This window comes from Microcebus murinus, chromosome 16, assembly GCF_040939455.1.
Source record: "Microcebus murinus isolate Inina chromosome 16, M.murinus_Inina_mat1.0, whole genome shotgun sequence".
Taxonomy (NCBI): domain Eukaryota; kingdom Metazoa; phylum Chordata; class Mammalia; order Primates; family Cheirogaleidae; genus Microcebus; species Microcebus murinus.
Genome location: NC_134119.1, coordinates 39,896,523 through 39,923,092, shown reverse-complemented (window position 1 = coordinate 39,923,092; position 26,570 = coordinate 39,896,523). Strand labels below are relative to the sequence as shown.

Sequence of the window (26,570 nt, the reverse complement as noted above, 5' to 3'; positions counted from 1 at the left end):
GGAGTGATGGAGGGGCGTGCGTGGAGGAGAAGGCTTGGGCAGAGGCTGGGAGGGGGACCCGGGTTCATCCACCTCCAGACCCACCCCTGTTCTTGGGCCGGGGCTGACTTTTTAAGAGGTCAACATGGCTTTTACCGGAAGTCCCACCTTACAGGGCAGGAACACGCAACTCAAAGTAGGAAGAGGATGATGGATGCCGCTTTAAGGGATTTCTGTTATATTAGCGCCAAACCAAACACGCTGGCCACATCCAGAGGGGAATGCAGAGGGTGTGTTCATGGTGCCGGTCCCAACCATGGCCTGGTCGTGGGTGCCACTGCCTTGGCTCAAGCCAGTGCGGTCTCAGTGCACATCCAGGAGAAGCAAGAAGCCCCTTCCGGTCTTCAGGGGCCTCCCGTGGGGTCTCTGGTTCTCCAGTCCCACCCGGAGGTGCCGAAGAGTCGAGTCTGGGTGTTGGCTTTGTCCTGTGGAAGAGTTCCCTGGGCAAGAGGGAAGGGAGGCGAGGGGTCAGGCCCTCGGAGCCCCCAGCACCTCCCAGAATCTGGGCCCTGGTGGACGAGACGGCCTGGAACTCACCTCCGATCCCAACCAGTCCCCACGGTTCCATCTTGAGACCTTGCGTCGAAAGAAAAGGCATTCGTGTTTCGTTTCTGTGTTCTTTCCTCTCTCTCTCTCTCTCTCTCTCACTTTCTCCTTCTCTCCTTTAGTCTGGCCGTGGCCTCAAGCCGCGGCGTTGGCAACGTCTACTTCTAAACTATGGAATGTTTTCACACTGACGACAGGGTGACTCGGAACGAGGGGCGGGCGCGGCTGTCCACGTGTCCATGAGACAGCGAGCCGCGGAGAGCTCATCGGGAATCGCACAGCACAGAGACACCAGCAGTCAGACTCCAAGCCCCAGGCCTGGCCCTAGATGTATTTTTTCTTGAGGTACCAGTAGGCGAAGTAGCCCATCCCGCCCAGGGAGCCCATGAGGAAGGACGCCCCGAAGAAAGAGGGGGGTTTCCGCTTGACCAGCCGGAAGGCGTTGGGGATGACGGCGGACAGCAGGGTGGTGTGTATGTCGCCCAGGACTTTCCGGAAGGCAAAGCGTCTCTGGACCCTCTCGAAGAAGGACTGCAGGTTGGGCCGGCTGCCGTCCTCCCAGTATTTCTTGGACAGTCCCAGGAACTTGAGGCGGTGCAGGGTGGCCCCCAGGAGGACATCGGCGAGGGTGAAGGCACAGCCGCAGAGCCACAGCTCGCACTTCTGCCCTGGGGGTGGGGGAGAGGACACGGGGCAGATCAGCCTCCCCCCCCACCCCAGCTCGCTCACTTCTCTCCCATCGGCTCCTCCGGCCCCGGCCTGCCACCGCCCGCCATGGGGTCTCCCGAGGGTCACTCACTCCCGTACAACTCCCACGACCTGTCATATCCTTATGCTACCTCTGCTGCTATTGTTTTCTCTTTAAACCGACTGGCTTTGAAAGTGCAAATAAATATGTGTGTTTAAGCTCCAGACTCACATATCCAAGCGCCCCTTTGACAGCTCGCCTTGGGTGTCCACTCTGCATTTCAGACTCGACTCGTCCAGGACAGAATTCCCGGTTGTCACCCCCAAGCCCTCCACACTCACCCCGTCTCAGCAACGGCAGCTCCACCCCTCCAGTAGCTCTGGCCGAAGGTGCCACCATGCAGGCTCCTCCTCCTCTCGTGCCCCACTCACTATCTGTCAGCGATTCCCATCTGCTTTGTCTTCCAAATACACCCAGAGTCTGATCACCTCCGCTTTTGCCAACCTAGTCCAAACTTAGCAAGTGGAGGAATGAGTAGAAGCTGAGGCCCTTTCAAGCTCTATGTGGCCCCATGTGAACTGGCCCCCAGGTCCCGCCCAGACCTCAGATTCTACTTCTCTCCCCTTCGCTCACTCTGCTCCAGCCACACTGGCCTCTGCGGCTCCTCGTGCCATGCACATTGCCACCCCAGGGCCTTTGCACTGGCTGCTTCCTCTGCCTGGAACAGTCTTCTCCCACCTAGCCACGGGGCTCATTCCTCCACTTCCTCGAGGTCTTTGCTCAAATGCCAGCTTCCTGAGGGCTTCACAGACCACCAATTTAGGATGAAAACTCCCAACCCCAACAGTCACCACCCCTCCCCAGCTTTGTTTTTCCATGTAGAACCCCACCATTATGGCACCATCTGTCTCATGCACTCGCTTTGCTAGTTGTCTGCCGTCCTCTAGTAGAGCAGAAGCCCCTTGAAGGCAGGGATTTTGGTCTGTCTTGCTTGTGGCTGCGCCCCCTGCACCTGGAACTATGCCCGACACACAGTAGGTGCTCATAGATCGCCCCCCTTTTTTGAGACAGAATCTCACTCCATCACTCCAGGTAGAGTGTCGAGGCGTCAGCCTAGCTCACTGCAACCTCAAACTCCTGGGCGCGAGCAATCCTCCTGCCTCAGCCTCCCGAGTAGCTGGGACTACAGGGGCTCACCATGACAACCGGCTAATTTTTCTATTTTTAGTAGAGACGGGGTCTCGCTCTTGCTCATGCTGGACTCGAACTCCTGAGCTCAAGCAACCCTCCTGCCTCAGCCTCCCAGAGTGCTAAGATCACAGGTGTGAGCCACTGTGCTGGCCAGTGTTCAATAAATCTTTACTGAATGATGAATGAAAAAAGAAACTATGTAATTAACAGAATCATCAGCCATAAACTATCTGCAATAATAAAAGTAAGCATAACAAAAACAAAACAAATGCTATTAAATTCAAACTGGATACAACCGCCTGCCAAAATCTCTATGCCCCAGACTTGTTTTATTTTTAAGAATGGGGCAGATGTTAACGCATATTATAAAGGGGTAAGTACTAGCATCATACTAACACTCTTTCTTTCATATGATCAAAGGAATTGGAAGCGAATAACTCTCACTATTTGCTTTTATATTATTCATCACCACGTTTGTGTGCCATCTAAAATTAGCCTGGGTATTTAGAAAACACTTGTTTGTGAAACCTGTTTCTTCCAGGTGTTTAGACTTGAACTTCTGGAGCTCCTTTGGTCTCCTACATCACCTCTTTGCTCAAAAACCTTCAATTCTCCCCACCGACTACACGTTAATGTTCAAATTCCCATGCCCGGCTTCTAAAGCCCTTTCAAGAGTTGGTTTAGCTCCAGTACACTACTCTAATCTTGACTCCTCATGAACTGCCCACCTGCCCACTGTTCCCCCCAAACGCGCCCCGGGGGCCTTTGCCCCTGCTGCATCCCGTACCTGGAGTGCTGTCCCCCCACCCATCATTTGCTGGAAGGTCTGTTTCCTGGGATGCTTGCTTATGCACCTGGGAACGGGCTGTGGAATTCCATGAATCCAATGTCCCTCGCCCCCACCCCACCCCCGCCATCAAAACCTGAGCCGCTCCTTTCACCCTGCATCTTCTTGTTCTAATCAGAAGTTTGTTCTCGAGTACATAACCCTCGAGATGCCTGGTGAACACCCAAGGAGAGAAAACGAGATGCAGTGCCCAGTTCAGGGGCGCCATCAGTACGGAGGTGGCATTTAAAGCCAGGCGAGTAGATGCTATCAGCCAGGGAGTGAGTGTAGACAGACTTGAGCAAAAAGCCCCAGGGACTCGCCCTGGGGCCCTCGAAGGTTTAGATATTAGACCACAAAGAAACCAGCAAAGGTGGCCGGGTGCGGTGACTCAAGCCTGTAATCCTAGCGCTCTGGGAGGCCGAGGCAGGCGGATTGCTCGAGGTCAGGAGTTCGAAACCATCAGGAGTTTGAAACCAGCCTGAGCAAGAGCGAGACCCCGTCTCTACTATATAAATAGAAAGAAATTAATTGGCCAACTAATATATATAGAAAAGATTAGCCAGGCATGGTGGCGCATGCCTGTAGTCCCAGCTACTCAGGAGGCTGAGGCAGGAGGATCGCTTGAGCCCAGGAGTTTGAGGTTGCCGTGAGCTAGGCTGACGCCACGGCACTCACTCTAGCCTGGGCAACAAAGCGAGACTCTGTCTCAAAAAAAAAAGAAACCAGCAAAGGAGATGAGAATGTGTTCCGAGCGGGAGCGAGTGCTGGACTGTGTGCAGGTGCTGTGCGGAGGGCAAACGAGAGGAGGCCGAGAGCTGGCGACTGCGTTTACCGACTGACGACCTAGGCAAGAGCAGCTGGAATAGGACGCTGACATCGAAGTCTGGTTGGAGGGAGTTCAAGAGAGAAAGGGAGGAGAGGATTGGAGAGGTGAGCAACGAAGGCGCTCTTAAGGCGCTTGGCTAGAATGGGAAGGATAGGCCGGTGGGGTGAGGCCATTCAAGAGCATTTGTATAAGTTGGAAGGGATAAAACGAGTGGATGGGAATAACCCAGCAGAGAGGGGAGAGGAGTCTACAGGAAGGCGGGAGAGAGCTGCTGACATGGTGTCCTGAGGGGAGGAGTGTGGATGTGATCCAGGGCGCTAGGGAAGGGGGTGGTCTTAGCTGGTTCTAGAACAGTCCATCCTTGGTAACACCAGGGCACACGTGCTACCACATTTCATCAAATCTGAGTACCATCAAATGTAAGACACCCACCCAAAAGTAAGAGAGAAGAACGAAAAGTTCTTGATTATAAGAAACATTCCAGTTTCAGAGACGCTAAGACGTGGTTTAACAGAGACGCATCTTAGAAGCCATGAGACGCGGGAGGTGTGGGCACGGCTGCTGCTGGCGGGGCGTCGTGGGGACCAAGCTGGGAAGGTCTCTTCCCAGTGCTTTGATTTCCCAGCGACACAGAGAAGGTGAGCAGTTGCGAGTGAGGGTGTGGGGGACATGGCTGGATGGTCAAGGAGAAAGGAGAAGGTACGGAGGGGTCACCGGGAGAGCGGGGCGGTGGAGGTCATGAGTTCAAAGTGAGTCCCGCCACCGCCGTGTGTGTGTCCCCAGCCACATTTAGGTTCCCAGGTCCAGGCACTGAGTGGGTAGAAAGCTGCGTTGAACCAGGTTTGGGGTTTTGCAAAGCAAGCAGGATGAAGCAAGGGCGTATGAAGGAGGAGTCCGAAGGGCCAAGGCAGGCACTGAACGTGCAGGCCAGGAAGCGCTTTGAAGGATGCACCAGGAATCGCCGCTAGGTATGGAGAGGGGTGACGTGGGGCGAGGGACAATGAAGAGAGGCGGGATCTAGGGATGGAAGTCCCCAGCTACAGACTGCGTGATGTCAGCAAGGCTGAGTGTAGACAGATTTGAGAACAGGCCCAGGACTGAGCCCTTGGAGGCCTCCAGGGTGTAGATACTGGGCAACAAGGAGAAACCAGCAAGGAGGTGAGAAGGAGCAGCCTGTACGGCAGGAATCGAACCCAGAGAGTGTGGTATAGACCTGGATCCTCACAACAATTCTACCAAGTGGTGCTGTTATTATCCCCATTTTACAGATGAGGCAACCGAGGCACAGAGAGGTTAAGTAAGATGGTCAAAGCCACACAGCCAGTGAGTGGCAGAGCAGAGCCTGGATTCAAACCCATGCCATCTGCTTCCAGCATCTGTGCTTGTAACCACTGTATGACACTACTTCTTCCCATGTGCAAATGAACATGGACATGGCGTGTGACTCCACGAACATTCAGGCCCCTTTCAGCAAGTGCATTCTTCACTGGGGTCTGTGTGCAGATCTGCCCAGTGTCTGCATCCTACATGGATATGTGCTTGCCCCGTGTCTGCCTGCACAAATCCACACAGCTGATTGTGTGTATGCATGCGGCTATCTGCACACAGGGGTGTCACATGTGTACGTGCAGTGTGAGCCTGCGTGCACCTGGCTGTTTACAGACGTGTTCAAAAGCATGTATGTGTGGGTCATGCCTAGGCTCGTGTATGTAGGCAAATACTGACAGTCTACTGTGTGTGACTGTGTAGTCTCCTGTGCGTGGGCCTGGGTAGCTACCGTGTTTCCCCGGAAATAAGACAGGGTCTTATATTTATTTTTCCTCAAGAAGACACCCTAGGGCGTATTTTCAGGGGATGTGTTGTTTTCCCCTCAAAGCCTCAGCTTGCAGCATGCACAGGATGGCTGGGACCTGTCAGGGGGAGCCGACCTTGTTGGTGGGGCTGCCCGCACCTTTCCGGTCACCTCTGGGATAGTAGCTGTCACGATGGGGCAGATGAGAAGGGCTGCTCGTCTTCTTTACCGCCCCGAGACGAAATGCATGGGTTGTGCAGATGCGCTGCGTGGCCACGCCCATCGCTAGGGCTTATTTTCGGGGTAGGGCTTCTATTGCGCAAATGTTAGAAATCCTGCTAGGGCTTATTTTATGGGTAGGTCTTATTTTCGGGGAAAGATGGTATCTGGAATGTCACCAGAGGACCTGACCCCTTCAATTGCTCCTCCCTCTCCTCCAGTTGTGCATGCCCTTTGCAAACCCCAGGGCTGGGTGAACCTCACACCTCAGTGAACCCCACCTGGCACTTCTCTGAGCCTGCCTGCTGAACACAGTGTCACAGTGAAGCTGACAGTTACACTTTAAATTCAGGCCACAAAGCCCAGGAGGGCATTCGGTGTTGCCGGGTCCTATGGCCTTCCTTGAGTAGGCTGGCTTCCCGCCCCCTGCGAGACAATTGCATATCTCTCTGTCTTCTCTCCCCAGCTCTCTCAGAAGATATCAGCCTTCAGACATGACAGCCCATGGGCCCCGCCACGAGGCCCCCGAGAGCCGCAGGCACGAGCCTCTGCCTTCCACCTCCCGCTTGTGCAGATGCACCGTCCTGTGCCGCATCTACTCAGTTTGCCTTTGCAGACTCTCAGGTGCAGACTCCCCGCCTCTGCACCTGTTCCGTGCCCCAGGAGGCTGGCTGGGTAGATACAGCCCCGGCTCTGCTCGTGCCCCCTGGCTCCTGGTGTTAAGCAGAAGCAGAGGCGGAGGGTGGGCGAGGATAAGGTCAGACTTATAGACTTACTGCCCATGGTTCCCCTCTGAGGGTCAGCACCGGCTGGCGGTGTACCGAGGCTGAAAGTCGCAGCCCCTATCGGTGGCTTTCCCCACACAGCCTCTTCCCAGGCCCCTGAATCTGCTCCGATGGCCTCACCACTGCACCCCCAGGCCCGAGCACTGCTCTTTGCCCTGTGGAGTCCCCGCATCCTGCCCACACCTTTGTAAATGGTCCCTTTATTGGGCCTTCTTCAGGCCACCCAGTTTGGAGGTGCCCTCTGTGTTCTCCGGGGACGCTCTGGGCCTGAGCCGTGCCTCTGTCCTCAGGGCCTTTGCACCGCCGTCCGGCATCACCAATTCCTCCTTTCCATGCGGCTTCTCCCAGCAGGAGCACACACTCCACATCTCCTGCTCCTCCCTGCACCGCATCCCTCCTCGGCCGCCCCTCCACTCTGCTCCCCTCTCCAGCCACGCTTCTCAAAAGAAGCGTCTACACTCGCCATCTTCGTTGCTCACCTGCCACTCTCTCTCCAGCCCACCCCAATCTGGCCTTTGCCTCCACGTCCCATTGAAGCTACCCTTGGCGACGTCACCACCTCCCACGGCCCTGGCACGGAACCCAGAGGACGCTCCCTGTCCTGCTGTACTCAGTTTCTCAGCGGCATCGGACACCGTTCCGCCCCCTTAAGACACAATCCCTTCTCGGCTCCTGTGACAAGCGGGTCCCCCACCCCCCTGGCCACTCCTCCATCACTTTGCCAACTCCTCTGCCTGTAACCGCCCTCCCCATGGGGGAGCCCCAGGGCAGGGGCGGTCATTTGAAAGCACAGCGCAAATCACTTGGTAGAATCCTCCCTCCGGTGGAGCCACATTGCATAAGGGCTGTATCTTGTGCTCTTAAACATAGCATTGGAACCCCTGACCCCTGTGCAGACTGCGACAATGGCCACAGGCCCCTCCCATCCCTGTATGCATGCAGCTGCCTCTCTGTAGCGTGGCTTGGCTGCTCCAGCCACCAAGAGGCGGCGTCTACATCTCCACCCCTTTAATCTGGGCTTTGCCGTGTCCCTTGCTTTAGCCCATGGGGCTTCAGTAAATGTGACTCAAGCGGGGGCTTGAGAAGGGTTTGCACGTCGGAACTTTGCTCTCTTGCTGCGCTTGGTAACCCTGCAACCACCACGCCACAGATGAGGCTGGGGCAGCCTGCAGGTACCTCCCCCAGCCCTGCGGACAACCAGCCAACCACGGGCAAGCCAGTGAGGCCACCAGCTGCCCACTGGCCACAAAGGCAGGAGTGAAGTCAGCCATCCCCCTGTGGGACAGAGGTGGGCCACCCCTGCTGAGCCCAGTCCACGCTGCCAAGGCCCCAAATCAGGAGCAAATAAAAGGTTCTTCTGGTAAGTCATTCAGATCTGCAGTGGTTTGTTATGCAGCAAAAGCTGACTGATACAGTCCCCTGCTCAAAACCCTCCTAAAGATTCCCCATTGTGCTCAGTATAAAATCTAAACGTGAATATGTTGGGCTCCGGTGCCCAAGTTCTCACCCCGTCCTCTCTCACTCCCTCCAGCCTCGCTCACAGCACTGTCGCCCGCAGTCGCCTGACACCTGAGAGTCCACGGTCCTCTCCCTCCTCCTGGCACCCCTCAGGCTGGGATGCACATCCCTGCTCTTCTCTGGGCTCCTGCTCATCCATCAGGTCTCACTCTGAATGTTACCTCCTCACAGAAACTCTGTCCAATTTGTCCTGCTCATTCATTCTCCATCTTGACACTTGTCACTGGTGGCAAGTCTGTGTTTACCTATGGGATTGCCTGACTAGTGTCTTTTTCCTCTCCAGGACTGTAAACTGCATGAGAGCAAGAACTATGTCAGTTTTTGCTCAAAATCTTATCCCTAGGGCCTGGCACATAGTAGGTGTTTGATAAATATCTGAATAAATGCATGAGAAAGAATGGTAATAATAATTATTTTTGAAACTGCTATTTCTAGAACATTTTCCCTTGAGCCTGGCACTATGCAAAGTGCAAAGCACTTACTATCTTCCTGAATCCTCGTAACCGAGCGATGAGCTAGATTCTGTTATTGTTCACATTTTGATCGGGAATCTGCATCAATATCATCTGGTTCCGTGCAAGAGCTCTTACCTGTGACATCATAATACCTCCCATCCCTGTGTTCTTCCCATGGGGGGGGTGCAAGCACACCCACCCCAGGCAGGTACGAGGGCACCCTCGTGGGTGAGTGAGTGACAGAGGCCATGTGGGCCTAGCCAGGTCTTTAAACCCGTAGCCACCTTCCTGGGGCATCTGCTTCCCCCGTCCCCACCCCCGAGGGACATCCGACTATTGCTGCCTCTCCATCTTGTACAGCCCATCATCTCACCATGGGGCCGTGCAGTGCGGCCTCCCCTCAGCCCCTTCTCGGAAGATCTCAGGCCAACAGTTAGCATTCGGCACCTCCCAGTCTGGAAATGCCCCCACGAGTGTGTGTTCAAAGCCAGGCTCTGCCACTTTCTGTCTGTGTGACATTGGGCAAGTTCCTAAACCTTCCTGTGCCTTAGTTTCCTCATCCGTTAAATAGGATCACGGATATTACCGACCTCCTAGAATTGTGATGGGGATTAAGTGAGTCGAAATCTGTGAAACCCTTAGAACAGTACCTAACACACAGTAAGTGTTGTTAAGTATATAAACTTCCATGGGCTGAATTGTGTCGCTCCCAAAATTCACGTGTTGAATCCGTAAGCCCCAGTGTCTCAAAATGTGACAGTATTTGGAGACAGGACCTTTAAAGGGATGATTAAGTTAAATGAGGATGTTAGCATGGGCCATACCTCAATGGGACTGATGTACTGAGAAGAGGAAATTTGGACATGCAAAGACAGCAGCAGGGGTGTGCAGCGTGGAGGGAAGGCCCTGTGAGGACACAGCAAGACGGCGGCCACCTGCAAGCCAGGGAGAGAAGCCTCGGGAGAGACCAACCCCGCCAGCACCTTGATCTTGGACTTCCAACCTTTGGAACTCTGAGATGATAGATTTCTGCTATTTAAGCCACCCTGTCTTGGGTATTTTGTTACGGCAGCCCTAACAAATTAATGCATAAATAAATAACATGTACCTGAGATTCAAGGTCACCCAGAGAGAGAATGAATGGCAGAGCTGGGACTCTGTCTGACCCCCAAACCAGTCTCAGAACCACTTTGCATTTGGCCCCCTGAGAGCTCTCCTGCAATCCTTGCCCTGCGGCTCTGTCTCTGGTAGAATCAGGAAAGCTCCTCCCTGAGGTGGGTATTATTTTTTACTCTCTTAGTCATCCCATGCTTTCTCCCAGAAAGGATCAAGGCAGCTGGCGTCAGTGTGCATGACGATTGTCCCTGCTCAGGACGTGAGCTGTCTGCGTGTGTCTTGTGCTTGTGGCATGGGTTGTGAGATGCGAGAAAGAACACAGGACTCATGGAGAAGGAACCTGTTCTTGCCCTGACCAGGCCACTCGTGAGCTGTGTAAACTTGAGCAAAGCGTGTCATCTCTCTGAGCCGCAGTTTTCTCCTCTGCAGAACCTGCATGCTTCTAGCTGCCATATGTGTTATACGTGTAATATGCTAGGCCCTGTGCTTTTAATTTTCACAAGAGTCCAGCAAGATGAGGTTAAGGTTTTAAGTTGTGTCGTTACCATCTCACTTTACAGACGAGGAAACTGAGGCTCCAATAGGGAAAGCAACTTGTCCAAGGTCACATAGTCCAGGCCCCAAAGCTGGAACTCTAACTCCAACCCGTCCGACTCCAAGCCTGGCCTCTGCGGCCCTCCCACTCGTGTGGACAGTGTGTGCAGGAGGCTGCGGTGCGTGCTGCATGTGCTCCATAAAGTGGCACTGTCAGGAGACAAGACCAATAGGTCTAAAACGGAGCAAGATGGAAAGGTCCAGAATGAGGTTTGAAGAAGGGCTGTGGCAAAGATGGTGTGCAACAGGCAGAACGGAGCAGAGTAGTGTGGGGAGATGACTCCAGGAGGGAGAGGCTGCAGGACCAAGGGTGTGGAGGTGGGAACGAAGCTGGCACGTCAGGGTCCCGAGACCCCCCTGGGAGCAGGAAGGGTCAAGGTTGGAGAGTCCAGGTGAGCTTGGATGTTTGGTTGCAGATGAAGGAGACATAATACATTCTGGAGCAGGGCAGGTGAGGTGGTATGGTGGGCACCAGTCACCACCGCCACCACCATCATCATCTTCACCAACCTTTATTAAACACCTACTATGTGCTAAGCCCTGATCTAAGCACACTACATGTGTTATCTCATGTGGTGTCTCAAGAGCTCTCTGAGGCAGGTATTATTATTATTCTTCCCATTTTATAGATGGGAAACTGAGGTCCAGAGAGGTGAGCACCTGACCCATGGTTACTCAGCTAGTAAGTGGCCAAGCTGGGACTTGAACCCAGGTCTATCTGACTCCATAGCCCATGATCCTAACCACTTGGGAGGTCCTGTGAGATATCTGGGGGAAAACGAGGCTGGGACTGAGCAGGCTGGGTGGGCTGCAACCCTCACCTCCCCCCAGGGCTGGCACCCACCTTCATTCTCCAGCTTCCTCTTCTCCAGTTCGGCCTCGATCTGGTCCAGCACCATGGCCAGCTCCCCGAGGATCTTCTTCAGGTAGCTCACGTCGTCATGCTCCAAGATCTTGGCCTAGGGGCAGGACAGACAGGAGCCAGAGAAGCTGAGTTGGCCTCATCAGAGCCGGGATGTCCGGGGATGGAAGGAGCTTTGTAACCCTCCTTCTGCCAACCCAGCCTCCAGATATCCCCCAGTGTACAGCATGCCCCTTCCTCTGGTGCTTGCCACACTCCTGTGACATTGGCTATCCTGCCTGGGTCCCTTTCCTGGAGCTGGTGCACTTACACACCCCGCTGCTGGGAGCTTGGGTGCTAGTGGCTCACAGCTGCCCCTTCTCCAAGAATGGCTCTCAGCCAATGGGGAACCGCCTTGCTCAGAAATACTCGGGAGGTTACCCTCCTCCCGGCGATCTGTAGCCAATGACCGACTGATATGGGAGTGTAACAGGCTGTCCCCGTGCCTCAAGGCTGACCAACATGGTGGTGCCACTCATGCTCCAGAGCTTCTTGGGGGTCAGATGAAGCTTGGCCACTTCCTCTTCCCGTCCCACCCATCCTTCCTGGGTCCCCCTCTGAGCACTCCCTTGGTATCTCCAGGAACCTCTCTGTTCAGTGCTCTGCCTTTAGGGACACGACCCAACACATGAGGGAACTGAGGTCCCCGAGCGGCAGTGGCTTGCCCGGGGCCGAACAGCCAGTAAACAGCAGAGGAGAAGCAGGGTAGGAAAAGTGAGCCAGTGGTTTTTCCACTTCTATCATCACCGATCCTCTACTTAGAACCAGCTTCTCCCAGTTCGTTTCCATGGACGAGATGGTGGGGGAGGGGAGTCAGCAGGCGGGGGGCGAGGGGGGGGGCTCACCATGAGCTTCTTCTGTTTGGAAAGGTAGGGCTCGGAGAGCTGGGGCTCCTCTTCGTGGTCCAATTTCATGAGGTCCGTGGTGGCGTTGGCTAAATGTCCTGGGGGGAGAACAGGAAAGGTCCCGTCCCTCTGGCACTGCCTCCCCCGTCACTTCCCTTGCAGGGCTGGAAGTAGGTCCCAGCCAGACACTGGTGGGAGAAGCGACAACTTCAACAGCCAGCACTCAGGGATGGGCGAGACGCCACGCTGCCCGAGGCTCAGGTTAGCGTGAGAGACGGGCACATGCGGCAATCCCGTGACACAGCATGGCCGGTCTGTAAGGAAGAATGAACTTAACGGGCGGGAGGGGGAGGGGGAGGAGATGCCGGAAACGGGCAGGACCCGGCCCCTGGGCCTCATCATCTTCCCCTCCACACCTGCTTCTCCCCCTGTGTCCTCCCAAACTGCAGCTCCTCCCCTGACCAAAGCCACGCCCAGTGCCCGGGGTTTGTCCTCAGCTCCTCCCTCTCCCTCCTCCCCACAGTGAACCAGTCTCAGGGGCTGCGGATTCTTCCTTCTCCACCTTTCTCATGTCTTCTCACGGTAAACCTCCCCCACGTCAGTCCAGCTCTCTCTCTTCCCCTCTCTCCCTTGCGAGCCCTTCTCCCCGCTCTGCCAGAGGGACAGCCCCTCAGTCACACAAGTGGCCGTGCCACTCCGTGTTCAGAGCCCACCCTGGCTCCTCACTGCCCTCAGATAATGTCCCAGCTCCTCAACTGCCTTAAGAGAGCCTGCCGGATCCATCTCCTCCCCATCTCGCCTCCTCCATCTTTCCCGAGTTTCCCCAAGTGTCCCTGTCCCTGGAGGGCACATTTCAGCCACTCCAAATGCTTGCTGTTCCCAGAATGAGCCAGACTGTCCCGAACCTCTGGGCTTTTGCTCACACTACTTCGACCTCCTGGAATAGCCTTAGCCTCTTCTCCTGAAATCCTCCTCCTAGATCCTGCTGAAGGTCACCTCCTTCATGAAGCCCTTCCTGATCCTCTCGGACAGCAGCTCCCAACCTTTTTGGCACCAGGGACCGATTTCATAGAAGACATTTTTTCCAAGGACCAGGGGCTGGGGTGGGGTGTTGTGGGTGGCGGGAGGGTGGCGCGGAGCTCAGGCAGTGATTTCTGGCCTGATTCCCAACTGGCCACAGACTGGTACCGGGCCATGGCCTGGGGCTTGAGGACCGCAGCTCTAGGAGGTCTGCTCACTCACTGCCGTCGTTTCCCAGTGTACACTGCCAGGGAATGCAGACACACCGAGCAGCGCTGCCATGGCACAACTCCATTAACCTTGCAGTTTATGTGACCAGTGCCCCCTGGACTTGTGCAGTGCACAACCTGTACTACTTGCTGTACGTGGAGATTTTGATGCTAATGTAGTTATCTCTGGATGTATATGTCTCTCACTAGAACTTTTTTTTTTTTTTTTGAGACAGAGTCTCGCTCTGTTGCCCGGACTAGAGTGCCACGGCGTCAGCCTAGCTCACAGCAACCTCAAACTCCTGGGCTCAGGCAATCCTTCTGCCTCAGCCTCCCGAGTAGCTGGGACTACAGACATGCGCCACCATGCCCGGCTAATTTTTTCTACATATATTTTTAGTTGGCCAATTAATTTCTTGCTATTTTTAGTAGAGACGGGGTCTTGCTCCTGCTCAGGCTGGTTTCGAACTCCTGACCTTGAGTGATCCGCCCGCCTCGGCCTCCCAGAGTTGCTAGGATTACAGGCGTGAGCCACCACGCCCGGCCTCTCTCACTAGAACTTGAGCTTCTGGAGAGCAGTGGCTATGACAGATTCCTCTCCGTTCCCAGGCCTGGCACAGAGCAGAGGCTCAGTGAGTGTTGAATGAATGAACAAAGGAACGAACGGAATGAGGGGGTGAATGAGTGACTGCACTTGTTTAGCTCTGTCCTCGAGATTTCATCACCCACCACCCCATCACTTGGCCTGATACAAATCTCAGTAAACACGCTCCCAGCTCCTTCAGCTTTGTGGCTATAATAAGTCTGATTGATGTTTTATTAATGTGAAGGTCAAGGACAGCATCTTCTCTCCTTCCTGTCACCAGGGGCTGCCCATGTGGCTCTCTTTAGACTCCAGGAGGGCAGGCCAGGCAGAGAGAAGACCTCAGCCTGATGGGGGTGGGGTCGCTGCAGCCTGGCCTCTGCTCCTGCACCTGCAGTCCTCTGCCCCTCCCCCCGAGGGGCTAGAGCCCCGAGGTCCTCTCTGCCTTCAGGGACCGAGGGGAGAGGGACGGAGCCCTCCAGGCCAGCTCTGGACTCACTGCTTTCTAGGCGCAGTCCAACAGCTCAGGACAGGATTGGGGGAGCACCCTCAGGAACACTTAGAGACTATCTCCATCCCCAGCCAGGTCCCCAATATTGGTCACCTGTGTAGCAGCCGGGGCCCCCTAACTGCCTGTCCATTCTCCCCTCAGGGGAATGATCTTTGTAAAATGCAGATGTGATCAGGTCACTTGCCTCCACTGTTTCTCCATTGCTTTCTAGATAAAGTCCCAATTCTGCCAGACCTCCTCCTCAGACTCACCCCACGGCCCTGCCCACCTGCCTGGGGCTGCACTTCAACCACACTGAACTCCCTTCAGCCTCTCAAACCTGCCACACCTGTCCCACCCCGGAACCTGGAATGATCCTCCCTCTCCTTCCCGCTCCACCTGCTACTCAGCCTCGGTTGCTGCTGCGTTTCGGGAGCCTTCCCTGACCCCAGCAGCTGGCTTGGGCATCACCTCTGTTCCCACAGCCTTCCTGCTCCCCTGATCGTAACTGATTGGTACTCGCTTCAAAAAGTTTTAACTAACTTATTTAAGTTAGTTAGAGCATGCACAGCTCATGCATGCATACTTGTTAAAAATTTGAACAATATTGGAGAATATGCAAAAAAAAAAAGCAAATCTCTCCCCTCTCTACCTGCAGTCTCTCAGTTCTGTTCTCCGAAGTCAAACACTATTGGCAGCTTCTTGTGTGTCCTTCTAGAAACACTCCTTGCATTGTAAGCACCTGTGTATCCATTTTACCCCCTTTTAAGTACATTCATGATAGCATATTAGAAGGGGTGAGTTTTTTGCCCTTCACTTTTTTCTACTCGCTAATGTATCTTAAGAGAACATTCCGAATGCCTATTATAATTTTGAACATCTGTACAGGATTCCATTGTATGGAAGTTCCCGTAGCTTATTTGCCCAGTTCCTAACTCAGGGGTTATTTCCAGTGATATTTCTTGCTATTGCCAACGATGCTGCAGTGAATGCCTTTGTACATTCTTCTCGGTGCGCACACCCAGTGTAACTGCAGCGCCGTCTCCCAGGTGTGGACCTTTTCATGTCTGACATACAATGCCACACAGCCCTCCCGAGAGCTCGCTCCGATTTACATAGTCCTGCACTGCAGTCACCTGGTTACTTGTCTTTGCTTCCACGGAACTGTAACCCTGGCATGGTAGAAGCTGTGTCTATCCCATCTGTCCCCAAGCCCCCTGTCCAGGGCCTTTCAAGTGCTGTTGGCAGGGCCGATGTTGGTAGCAGGACAGCACAGGCAATTCCGGAGTCTTGTTCAATAGAATTCTAAAGGGACAGGGCTGAGTTCCACAACCTGACCCTCCTCCCTGCCTTTGAGCATCAGCCTCATTCCTTCGAAAGGGAGGAGGTGACCATTTGCTGAGCACCTTTCACGTCTCTTCTGGTGACTGTGCTGAGCCTGGACCAAAGTCTGTAACCAGCGTTGACGGCCTATCTGATTTAATCCAGCACCCTTTCTCCCGCACAGGAGACAAAAGGATGGACCAGGCTACGGGCATGTCCGGGCTGGCGGTTAGGACAGTGCATGTGTGACCTTGAATCAGAAATCAGAGACTCCGCTGGGGGCCTTGCCACGTCTGGACATCCTTCCTTGGTAACCCCAACCCCGGGGTCACTCAGTACCCTTGGCCACCAACCACAGCCCTGACTGCTGGTGCCTACCCCCCCCCCCCAGGGCCCTGACTCAAGTGTCTGGAGCTGGGACTCCGTGGGGAAGTCCCCCACCTCCCATTGGACAAAAACAAGCCTGGGGGAGGGGACAGACAGCCCCACAGTCTTGTATAGGATCCATCACAAGACAAGAGTAGGGGGCGGGGAGGCGACTGAGGGAGAGACTGGCAGAGAGGGAGAGAGACATATTCAGTTAGAAACAGGGTGAACGAGATGGGAGGCCAGAGAGAAGAAGGGGAGAGAAAGCAAGCAAGGGGCAGAGGAGAGAGAGAGAGAGAGAGAAAGAGAGAGAGAGAGAGAGAGAGAGAGAGAGAGAAGTGGCCTAAGTCAGAACCCCAGACACACAGAGAGAGAAGGCGAGAGGAAGAGGAGGAAGAGGGGATGACAGGAGAGGGAGCAGCAGGTGAAGGGGGGGGGACTCCCATGGAAGGAAGGAGGGCGCCATGCGGGCGCCAGGGAAGGGCTCTCCGGGCCGGCACTCACTGCGGATCTCGGCCGTGGCGTACTTGGGGATCATGGAGTCGGTGGTGAGCTCGGGGTGCAGGATGCAGCCGTGCGTGTAGGCGTCCATGGGCAGCGCGTCCAGCAGCTCCCGGTACTGCAGCACCCGCGCGTGCTGCGCGCTGCCCGCCTCGGGCATCAGGGCCACCACGTGCTCTGCGGGGCACCGCCAGGGGCTGGGTCAGGCAGCAGAGGGCCCTGCCTCGGCCACCGCCCCCCAGCACCCCTGAACCCCAGGCCTGGGGCCCACACCGTCCCCCGAGGGCAGCCCCTCTCGGCGGCAGACTTGTTGGCGGGTGGGAGTCTAGGCCCAGTGTTGCCGGGGGTTGAGAGGAGCTGGCAACCTGGACGCTCACAGCGCAAGCCGCCTGCATTCGCAGGAGCCGCCACCTGACGCATATCCTATTGCAACGGTGCCCGTCCGGGCCCCGACCCCCTCTCAGCAGCTGTCGGAGCCTCTGCGCTGGGCAGCGTGACCCTGGCCTGTGGAAGGCCTGAGGGAGGGAGAGCATGGAGGATTTTGCGGGGTTTGGGGGTGTCTGGGCCCTGCCTGGGCCTGGGGGTTCTAGGGTATCTGAGACCATATCTATGGGGAGTCTTCAGCCCTCGTGGTGGGGAGGGCAGGGCCCTGTCCTTGCCGAGGGACCCCTGGGAGATCTGGGCCCTGTCTGTGGGGACTGGAGGGGAGTCTGTGTCCTGCTCATGTCCCAGGGGCTCCTGAGGGTCTGCGGCCACGTCTGTGACTCCAGGGTTCCTGGGGAAGGGGGCCGTTGCCCCAGTGCTCCTAGGGGGTGTCTGGCCACGCCTCTTCCCTGGAGTATCGTGGTGGGGGGCATCTCTGGAGTCCCCAGGGACCTGCGGCTGTGCCTGTGGCTCTGTGGTTTCCGGGCTCATCTGAGCCCTGCCTGTAGCCCTGTGGCTGCTTTTCGGGGAGACTGGGCCTTGCCCCGGGCCCAGTGAATTTCCCCAGGCTGCCCAAGGGCCTGGACCCCTGTCTGAGCCTGCGGGGCCCCCTGGGGTCTGCGGGGTGGAGTGGTGGCAGCGGCGGTACCTCCTGTGAAGGTGCGCTCCACGTAGTCGATGATCTGGTCGTAGTCACTGATGATGTTGTCGCGGTGGATGATGACCGGCACCTCCTCGCCCAGGTTGAGCCGCATGAACCAGGGCTCCTTGTGCTCGCTCTGCGGCAGGCTCACGTCGCGCTCCTCGCACGCCAGGCCCTTCTCCGCGATCACCAGCCGCACCTGCAGGCGCCAGGGTCAGAGCGGGGAAGGCGGGCGGACACAGGGGACACTCTGCCCGGGGGGGCGGGGCGTGCGGGAAGGGAGGTCAGAGGTCACACACGGGAGGGGACACCGTTGCTTTCGGCCCACCCTGGGCTTCCGGTTGGGGAGGTGTCTCCCAGGGGCGTGCGCCTAGTGGTGGGAGGAACGCCACCTCCCCTGTTTGGGGACGAGGGGACGTGCTGCCTGGTGGACAAGCCGTGGGGTTTCACAGCGGGACACACCTGAGGTAGGATTCCTGGCTGTGTGAGTGTGGGAAAAATTCCTCAAACTTTCTGAGCCTCAGTTTCCTTATTTGTAAGATGGGAGTATTAATAATGCCAACCAAGTGCCTGGTACACAGATGGGACTCAATTCATGATTATCACTGTCACGAATGGACACTCAGTCTGACCTCCGGGGGTGGATCTGGCCAGGAAATACGCAAACATTCTTATCATCATCATCATCATCATCAATAGCTAAATTTCTCAAGTTATTTGGGGTACAAAGTGGGGTGAGAAATAATCTGCCAGCATCGATCAAACCCTCTTTTGCTCCCAAACACCTTCTCATCTGGGTGCCTGATTGGATGTTCAAAATAGCCCCCTAGAGGAGGGGCAGAACAGGGAGTATTTCCCTATTTTTCTTGATGAGAAAACTGAAACCCAGAGAGGACAAGTAACCTACCCAAAGTCACACCGCAATTCAGCAGCTGACTTAAAACTGGAAGCAAAGTTCCTGACCCCCAGACTAGTGCTCTCTGCCCTGAGGGCTCCTTCCAGGTAGTTCTGGGCCTGCCCCCTCCTGAGTCTTTCCTTACGTTTCTAGAAGGCCCCAGACAAACATTCGAGCTGGTGGACGCTAACAGAGAGCCCTGGGGCTGGGGCACGCTCCTGACTCAGCCCAATACTTCTGAGCTAGAAAAAGGTTAGCGATCACTTGCTCCAAGTGCCCTCTACCTGTGGACTGAGACTCAGAAACAAGATGGGCTTGCCCAAGGTCCCCCAGCAAGAGGATGGCAAGTGGTTCCAGTCCAGGGGCTGAGGGAGGGCGTCTCTGAGAGAGGTAAAGGTCCGTTCTCCTCAAGCACCAACATCTCCACACACACCTGAGATGGTGGCTGCCGGGACTGGGCGTCCCCAACCTCCCTCGGGGACACCAGGAGTTCAGCACCCAAAACAGGCAGCATGGTGTCGTGGGCAGAACTGCGTCAGTTCGAATCCCAGCTCTAGCACTTACTTGCTGGAGTTCTTGGCTTTACAAGTAGTTTTACTTCTTTGTGCCTCAGTTTCCCCTCCTGTCCAATGGGAGTCTTATAGCAATTTCCTCAGAGGGCTGTTGTAAGGATTAAATGCATTAGTCCCTGTGGAATGGTGCCTGGCACACAGTAGGGGCAATATGTTTTAGCTATTTGCATTAAACCGGGTTTTAGAGGCAGGCGGACCTGGACTTGAAGCCCAGCTCTACTGCTTATTTGCTGTGTGACCTTGGACAAGTCCCTTGACCTCTCTGATTTCTAGTTTCTGTGAAATAAGGACGGCAATCCACTCCTTCAAGGCTGGCATGAGGTGGAGATGGGGTGATGTGGACGGAGTCCCACAACACATGGGTTCTAATAATGTCACTGTTATTATACCCACACGCACAGACTGCCCTGCACCCCTGGTTGATGTCCTAGAGTCCTCCATGCCCCACCCCACAGCTAACATGAACACCCTTTCTGTCTGGTGGACCATGGGGAGGCTCTGTTCTCTCTTCTGAACAGAGTTATTTGCTCCATCAGCCAAAAGCAGGTCCCATAGGTGGGACCCATGCAGAGCCCCCGGGCTAGCAGGCACCACAGCAACACCGTGTGACCTCAGAGCTCTCGCCGCCCTTTCTGAGCATCCTTTTCTCATCAGCAAAACAAGGGGCTGGACTCCCTGTTCACGGAGAGCCCTGCAGCCCTGCTGCGAGCTGACACTACTACATTCACGACCAGGCAGGAGACAGGGCTGGCTCTGCCTGCCCCTCGGCAGTGGGAGGAAACTGCTGGCTCTGTCTGAGAGAGGGGAGGAAATGTTGTGGAGAGTGGGCAGCACGCCCGGGGGTGGCGTCTGTTTGGGTGTGTATGAGTGAGCAAGTGTGTGTGCATGTCTGTGTGTGCAGGAGCGTGAGTGCATGTGTATGAGTGAGCAAGTGTGTGCGCGCGTGTCTGTGTGTGCATGAGCGTGAGTGCATGTGTATGAGTGAGCAAGTGTGTGTGCGCGTGTCTGTGTGTGCATGAGCGTGAGTGCACGTGTATGAGTGAGCAAGTGTGTGTGCGCGTGTCTGTGTGTGCAGGAGCGTGAGTGCATGTGTATGAGTGAGCAAGTGTGTGTGCGCGTGTCTGTGTGTGCATGAGTGTGGTGTGCATGGACAAGTGTACGTGTAAGTGTGAGTATTCAAGTATTCCGTCAATGTGGGTGTGAGTGTGTGTGTGCACATGTAGTGTGGGCCTTATGTGTGTGCATGTGTTAGGGTGTGTGTATGTGTGAGGGAACGTGTATGTGTGTGTGTGTGTGTGTTTGAGCTCGTGGGTGGCCCATGCCCTGGAGAAGCCCAGAGAACCGAGGCTGGAGTTTGGCTGCAGCAAGTGGCCGCCCTCTCTGATCTCTGCTTTCCTGGCACCCTTGGGCCTCAGCTGGGTCCTCCAGCCTCTGAGCCGAACTGGGAGCTCTAATTGGATGGAAACAGAGACCAAACCAGGCCTTTGCCCTTGGCAGGTCCAGACACTTGGCCTTCCATCTTGCAGGGGCCACTCCCGGGCCCTGCCCGGAGCTCCAGCGAAGGTGTCAGGTGTGGCTGCAGTCTGGGGAGGGGACTATCTTTAGAGGCACAATAATCCTGCTTGGAGCTGCCTCAGGGTCACCCTGGCAGGTGGCCAAGGAGACTTTCACCTTTAGCTGAGCTGCAGGCCAGAGCCATGTGCCACCAGCCTGCGGGGGAGGGGGACCCGGAGAGGACGCCAAGCCCAAGGGAAGGGCATGCAGTCACCAAGGCCATCTGCCATCTCTGCCTCCTAGAGGCTGGACCAGACTTAAGTGGTCACCACTCGGTGTGACCAGGCATCAACCATCTCTGGGTAAACCATCTTCCCTCTGGGCGCCTGAAAAATCACCCATGGGCGCTTCACCGCTGTAGGTTAGGCCCCGTCCCTCCTCACCGAGGTCCTTGTTTGGATGATGGGCCAGATTGACATCTCTGCCCAGCCATTTAGTTGCTGTGTGATTTTGTAAAAGACACTTAGCATCTCTGAACCCCAGTTTATTTATCTCAAATACCTATTTTAAAAAGTAATAGACTTTATTTTTAAGAGCAGTTTTATGTTTTTATATACCTTTTAAGTATAACACTTTATATTTTTACCAACTCATCACTTTTCGAGACTTATTTATTAAGTGCCTAGTATGTGCTAGGTCTTGTTCTGAGTGCCAGTGAATAAAATAAAGATCCCAGCCCTCAGGGAACCGACAACGTTAGTGGGGACAGACAGATGATAAGCAGTTAAAATGGTTCAGTCTGTCCAAAGATGGTGAGTGCTTCAGAAAACAGAAAAACTAGAGTGGGGAAGGGGACCCGGGTCCCAGAGTGTCAGGGGGACAGAGGCGACTTTAAAGAGTGTGGTCCATGAGGGCAGGCCTCTCTCGCAGGTGGCATTTGAGCAAAGGCTTGGACAAGGTGAGGAGTGGGCCACACAGGGGCCTGGGGAGAAGATCGCCGGGCAGCAGGAATGGCCCTGAGCACATGGGACGAGCTGGGCCGGCATGGGGAAGCGTCACTGGGGCAGGGTGCGAAGGCAGACAGGGAGGAGAGAAGGAGAGAGATCACGTGCAGGGGCCTTCAGTCGACGCTCCTAGACCGAGGGGCCTGGGAATAAATTCAGGGAGTCCTTGAACTAGGATGGGGAAATTACATGTTTATTTTCAGTCATCTCAAACTGACATTTAGCATTCTCTTCAATTAGGAATGTAGGCGATAAAGTATGGTAGTGTTAGCAGCGCCTGCAATATTGTCACCACCAGGAATCAGATATTTTCATCACTCCGCGGTTGTTACAGTCACCTCAAAATATCATGCACACTCATCACGACTTCAACATGACAGTAGCTATCAGCTCTGCCACCGGATCGTGTTATATAAAGGGGTTAATACGGAAACATACATATTATTATATAATGCTGTACTTCACCATGATTGGTTTCCTTTCTAATCTAAAAATCCCGTGCATTTGATTTTATTCGATTAAAAAAATTGTTCTGAGAAGGACCCATGGGCTTCCTCTGACTTGAGTCCTGACCGAAGCAAGGTGAGGACCCTGCGGAAGGGCCCGAGGCCATTGCGAGGACTCTAGATTTTTCCTGGAGGGACTCGGGGAGCCACTGCAGGCTTCTGAGCAGAGAAGTAACAAGATGCGCTGCCCCTGTGGGCTGTCACTTGGACAGGGGAAGGTGGCAAGTGGTCAAGTGCAGCCTGGACAAGGCTGGGGACTGGGTGCCCAGGAGTTTGAAAGGCAAGGCCAGGGCAGGAGGTAGAGACCGTTCTTCACCTCTTGCTTCGGTGTCAGGAGTGGCCTCTGGCTGGCCCCAGACCTAGGTCTCGTACACCTGGGGGCCGAAGGCTGGGCCAGGGGCTCCCCACAGGTACGCTCAAGACAGGGCAGACCCTGGGGTGGACTGGGGTAAGGGAACCTTGAACCAGGCTTGCTGCAGGGAGCAGAGTGGCCCCGGAGACGCGCTCTGGTGGAAATAGCAGCAATAATAATAGCCAACTCTTACATAGCACTTCCTCTGTGTGAGGCCCAGTTCAAAGAGCTTTACATGTATTAACTCTTAATCCTTCCAGAACCCAACGAGGTGGGTACTAGTACCTACCAGTACCCTCATTTTACAAAAGAGGAAACAGGCACAGAGACAGTAAGCAACTTGCCCGAAGTCACACAGCTAGGAAGTAGCAATCTTGGTTTCGAAAGGCTGGCAGGTGTGAGGACAGAAGGGGGCACAGAGGGGCAGGGCAGTACTTCCTGCCTGGGAGTGGAAGGAGGGAGGCAGGTTGCACCAGGCATCTAGTCCTTGTTTCCGGTGAGGTGACTGAAGACCAGAGAGGGTCAGGTCACACACAGCCAGTTGGGACTGCCAGCACTAGAATCTCGGTCTCTTGACGCCCTGCATTTTCGCCCCTCTTACTCTCCCCGCAAAGGAGGAGGGGGCTGGGGGCAGGAACAGCCTCAGAAGCACGCTAACATTTGCACTGTGTGTTTGGGGCCTCTTCCAAACTCTGTGGCTCCAAGCCATCACCTGTGATGGTGCCTGAAAGTTCATTATTAGCGTGCAAGTTTTCCAAGCACTGTGCTAAGTGCGACCATGCACGACAGCATTCAATCTTCCCAACCCTCCGAGACAGGTGCTGCTATTACCACTAAACATATGAGGAAGCTGAGACTTAGGGGAAGCCACTTTCACAAAGTCACATAGCTGAGAAGTGGCCAAGTGGAGCTTGACCTCGTGTCTGCCTAACTCCAAAGTCCACGTCATTATGACAGCAACCAGCACTTAACTAGCACTTTCTAGGTGCCAGGTGCTATATTGGGTGATTCACATGGGGGGTGCATTTGCTGAATCCTTACAATGACCCTGTTGGGGAGGCACTAATTTGCAGATGTGGATAACTGAGGCACGAGAGGTTAAGCAACAGGACTCCCCAGCCGGTCAGTGGTGCCGCTGAGTTTGAAGCCCGGGCAGCCTGGCCCCAGAGTCTGGGTCCTGGACCCCCACATTGTCCTGCTGCCCTCTGGGTCTAGAATGGTCCCCAGATGCCCAGTGGAGCCACCATTGCTCCCAGAGGTGGCTATTTTCCACTATTAATAGTCCATGTGCCACTAAAGGCAGGCTTCTTGGATGCTTCACAATGGAGACTGCCCCCTCCACGCCAGCAAGGCCCTTCAGACGGGAGGGAAGAAAACCCACGTGCTAAGCTCCTACTACATGCCAGGCACTTACTCTATGCCTGTGTACTGTAAATTCTCCAAGGATTCTGCAGAGTAGGATGTAAATTCCTCTTTCCCAGATGAGGATGTTGAGGTACAGAGAGGTGAAGTGACTTGCCCAAGGTCACATAGTCAGAAAGTATCCAAGATGAGAATGGAACCCAGGACTATCTGACTGCAGAGCCCATGCCCTTTCTTCCAGGCTACTGTGCTTCTAGAATCCACCACAAGCCCCTGTGCAGGAGGAAGGCCCTGGCAGGGGAGGCAGGGAATGCCCACGCCAGCTTGAGCAGAAACTTGGCCAAAAGTGGGGTTGCACTGGATGGTTCTATCCCTGACTAAGGGGCCACCTGAGCCCCGAGCTCAGGCTGAATGGGAAATATTCTCGTGGGGAAGAGCAGGAGGCTCCGTCAGAGTGTGCTTGTAGGAGGTGCCACTTTCCTGCCCTCTGAGTCCTGAGGTTTCAGGTGGGAAAAGATTCCAGAATCTGAAGGTCAGTCTGATTCATCTCCAACCCCCAGCCCCTTGCACGAGGCCTGATATGCAGTAGGTGCTCAGCAAGCATGGGCAGGACTATGGATGAGTCCCAGAACGACCTTGGCTAACCCTGGCCCTTTCTCTACCTAGAGCCTTAATAACCCCACATCACCCATTATTAAAAGGGCCTTGACCCCTCTCCAGGCACTGCTGTCAGCACTTTTTGTGCATCCTATCTCATTGCACCCTCCCAATAGCCCTCTGAGGAAGTTACTGCATTAGCTCCACTTCACAGATTATAAAACTGAGGCTTTGCAAAGACAAGGTGACCTGTCCAAAGCTCTACAGTGAGCAGTGGGGAAGATGGCTCTCCTACTGGGGCCTATCTAGTCTGTATTCTAAACTGGGGCACTCAAAGGGTGCTCGGTGGACCAGCTTCCCCAGCCTCACCTGGTGGCTTGTTGGAGGGGCACTCCAGACCTCCTGAATCACAATCTCTGGGGTAGAATCCAGCAGTCTCTGTGTTAACCAGGGTCACCCCGTGATGCTAATGCATGCTCAAGTTTAAGCAGTGCCGGTCTGGAGCACTAAGTTACATTGCCTCTCCAGCAAGCCTATCAGCAACACCGAGGAGGGCTTGTAAACAGAAGTATTAATAGCTATTATTATTATTGTTGTTACCCCACTTCCCAGATGACGAAACTAAGCCTGGACCAAGACTCAAACCCAAGTCTTTGGTTCCAAGGCCGTTTCTCTCCACGGAATCTATTTTTCCATCTGGAAACTGAGTGATTGGAACAAAAGGACCTTCCAGGAAGAAAAGGAGTGGGAGGATCAGGCAGCAGGTGCAGTCAGGCCTTCCCAGGACCTGTACCCCCAGCCCTGGCCATGGTGCTGAATCCGTGCCCCGGAGACGGGACAGACCCAGGGTGGGAAAATTGCGCCCCTGTCTTATGGGCGCAGTCCACCACCTTACCCCAGGAAGCTGAAACCCTGATAACTCAGCACCAGACTGGATTTCCCACTGCCCCCAGATCCCCTGGGTCTGAGAAGGGTCTAAGGGGCCAGGGCCACTCTGTGTCTCTAAGAACAAAACACAGATCTTGTGGGCCTGGCTGAGCTGGTCTGAGGGGATGGATTAACCCCTTCTTTCCCAGCTCAAGATGGGGGTGGGGTAGGTGATGGCTGGGGACAGACCCTCAAAGCCCCAGGCAGAAGAAGGCCCACAGCCGGGACAGAGGGGGCCTGGGGGCCTGCAGTGTCCCTGACAGCAGCGCAGAAGGAGGGCCTGAGACTGGGCCGCCGGGGCAGACCCCAGAAAGCACTTCTCCTCCATGCAGCCCCCCAACAGGCCGCCTTCCCAGCAGCGCCCATCCCCTGCCGCTAGCCTTTGTCTCTCTGCTCAGCCCCCAGCAGACCGGCTCTTCCTGGGAGGGAAGGTGGCAGAATGGATGCTCCCAGAATTGGGGGTACAGCGCTCCTGGGGCCCAGCCAGGGCCGGTCACCGCCCGGCAGAGCAGCCCTGGCACCCCGCGTCCCCGTCCTCCGGGCCCCCCAAAGCCCAGATGTCACCCTCCTGTCCCTGGCCACCGTCAGGCCCCTCGAGCCCTGGGCGTCCCTGGCCCCCAGTCTCCCGGGCCCCGCGCCCCGTGGCGCGCCGCGGGCTGTACCTTCTGCGAGCTGAAGGACTGGGTCCAGTGGTACAGAACCAGGCTCTCCTTGGGCCGATGGGCGGGGCTGGCCGCCTCGGGCGCGTCGGGGGCCTCCACCGGCTTGGCCACATCGCTCTCCAGCGCCGAGATGGGCCACCAGCTGCAGTTGGTGGGGGTCAGGTTGTTGGGGGTCGCCATGACAGCCCGCGATCGGCGAGGAGAGAGGGAGGCTCCGGCGCCGGCTCTCGCGCCCAGCATCACATGGCCTCGCCGAGCGCCCCGCTCCCTCCCTCCGTCCCTCCCTCCGCGGCGAAT

General features: G+C 55.5%; 1 protein-coding gene across 1 annotated transcript; it reads right to left on the bottom strand.

The window, feature by feature from the left end:
* Window positions 1-882: 882 nt before the first annotated feature.
* GDAP1L1 (ganglioside induced differentiation associated protein 1 like 1) lies at window positions 883-26,570 on the bottom strand. Its single transcript, XM_012780920.2, has 6 exons — window positions 26,274-26,570; window positions 17,909-18,101; window positions 16,840-17,013; window positions 12,345-12,442; window positions 11,443-11,557; window positions 883-1,253 (listed from the first exon to the last, which is right to left on the bottom strand). Exons 1-6 carry the CDS (start codon window positions 26,511-26,513, stop codon window positions 910-912), a joined length of 1,164 nt encoding a protein of 387 aa, XP_012636374.1. The 5' UTR covers window positions 26,514-26,570; the 3' UTR covers window positions 883-909.

Excerpts from the sequence above, each read along its gene's own strand:
- GDAP1L1 (XM_012780920.2), bottom strand. The coding sequence starts at position 26,513 with ATGCTGGGCGCGAGAGCCGGCGCCGGAGCCTCCCTCTCTCCTCGCCGA. Across the intron at positions 12,443-16,839 it reads CGCCACGGCCGAGATCCGCA|GACATTTAGCCAACGCCACC; the intron begins GTGAGTGCCGGC and ends TTCTCCCCCCAG. Across the intron at positions 1,254-11,442 it reads GAGGAAGCTGGAGAATGAAG|GGCAGAAGTGCGAGCTGTGG; the intron begins GTGGGTGCCAGC and ends CCCCACCCCCAG.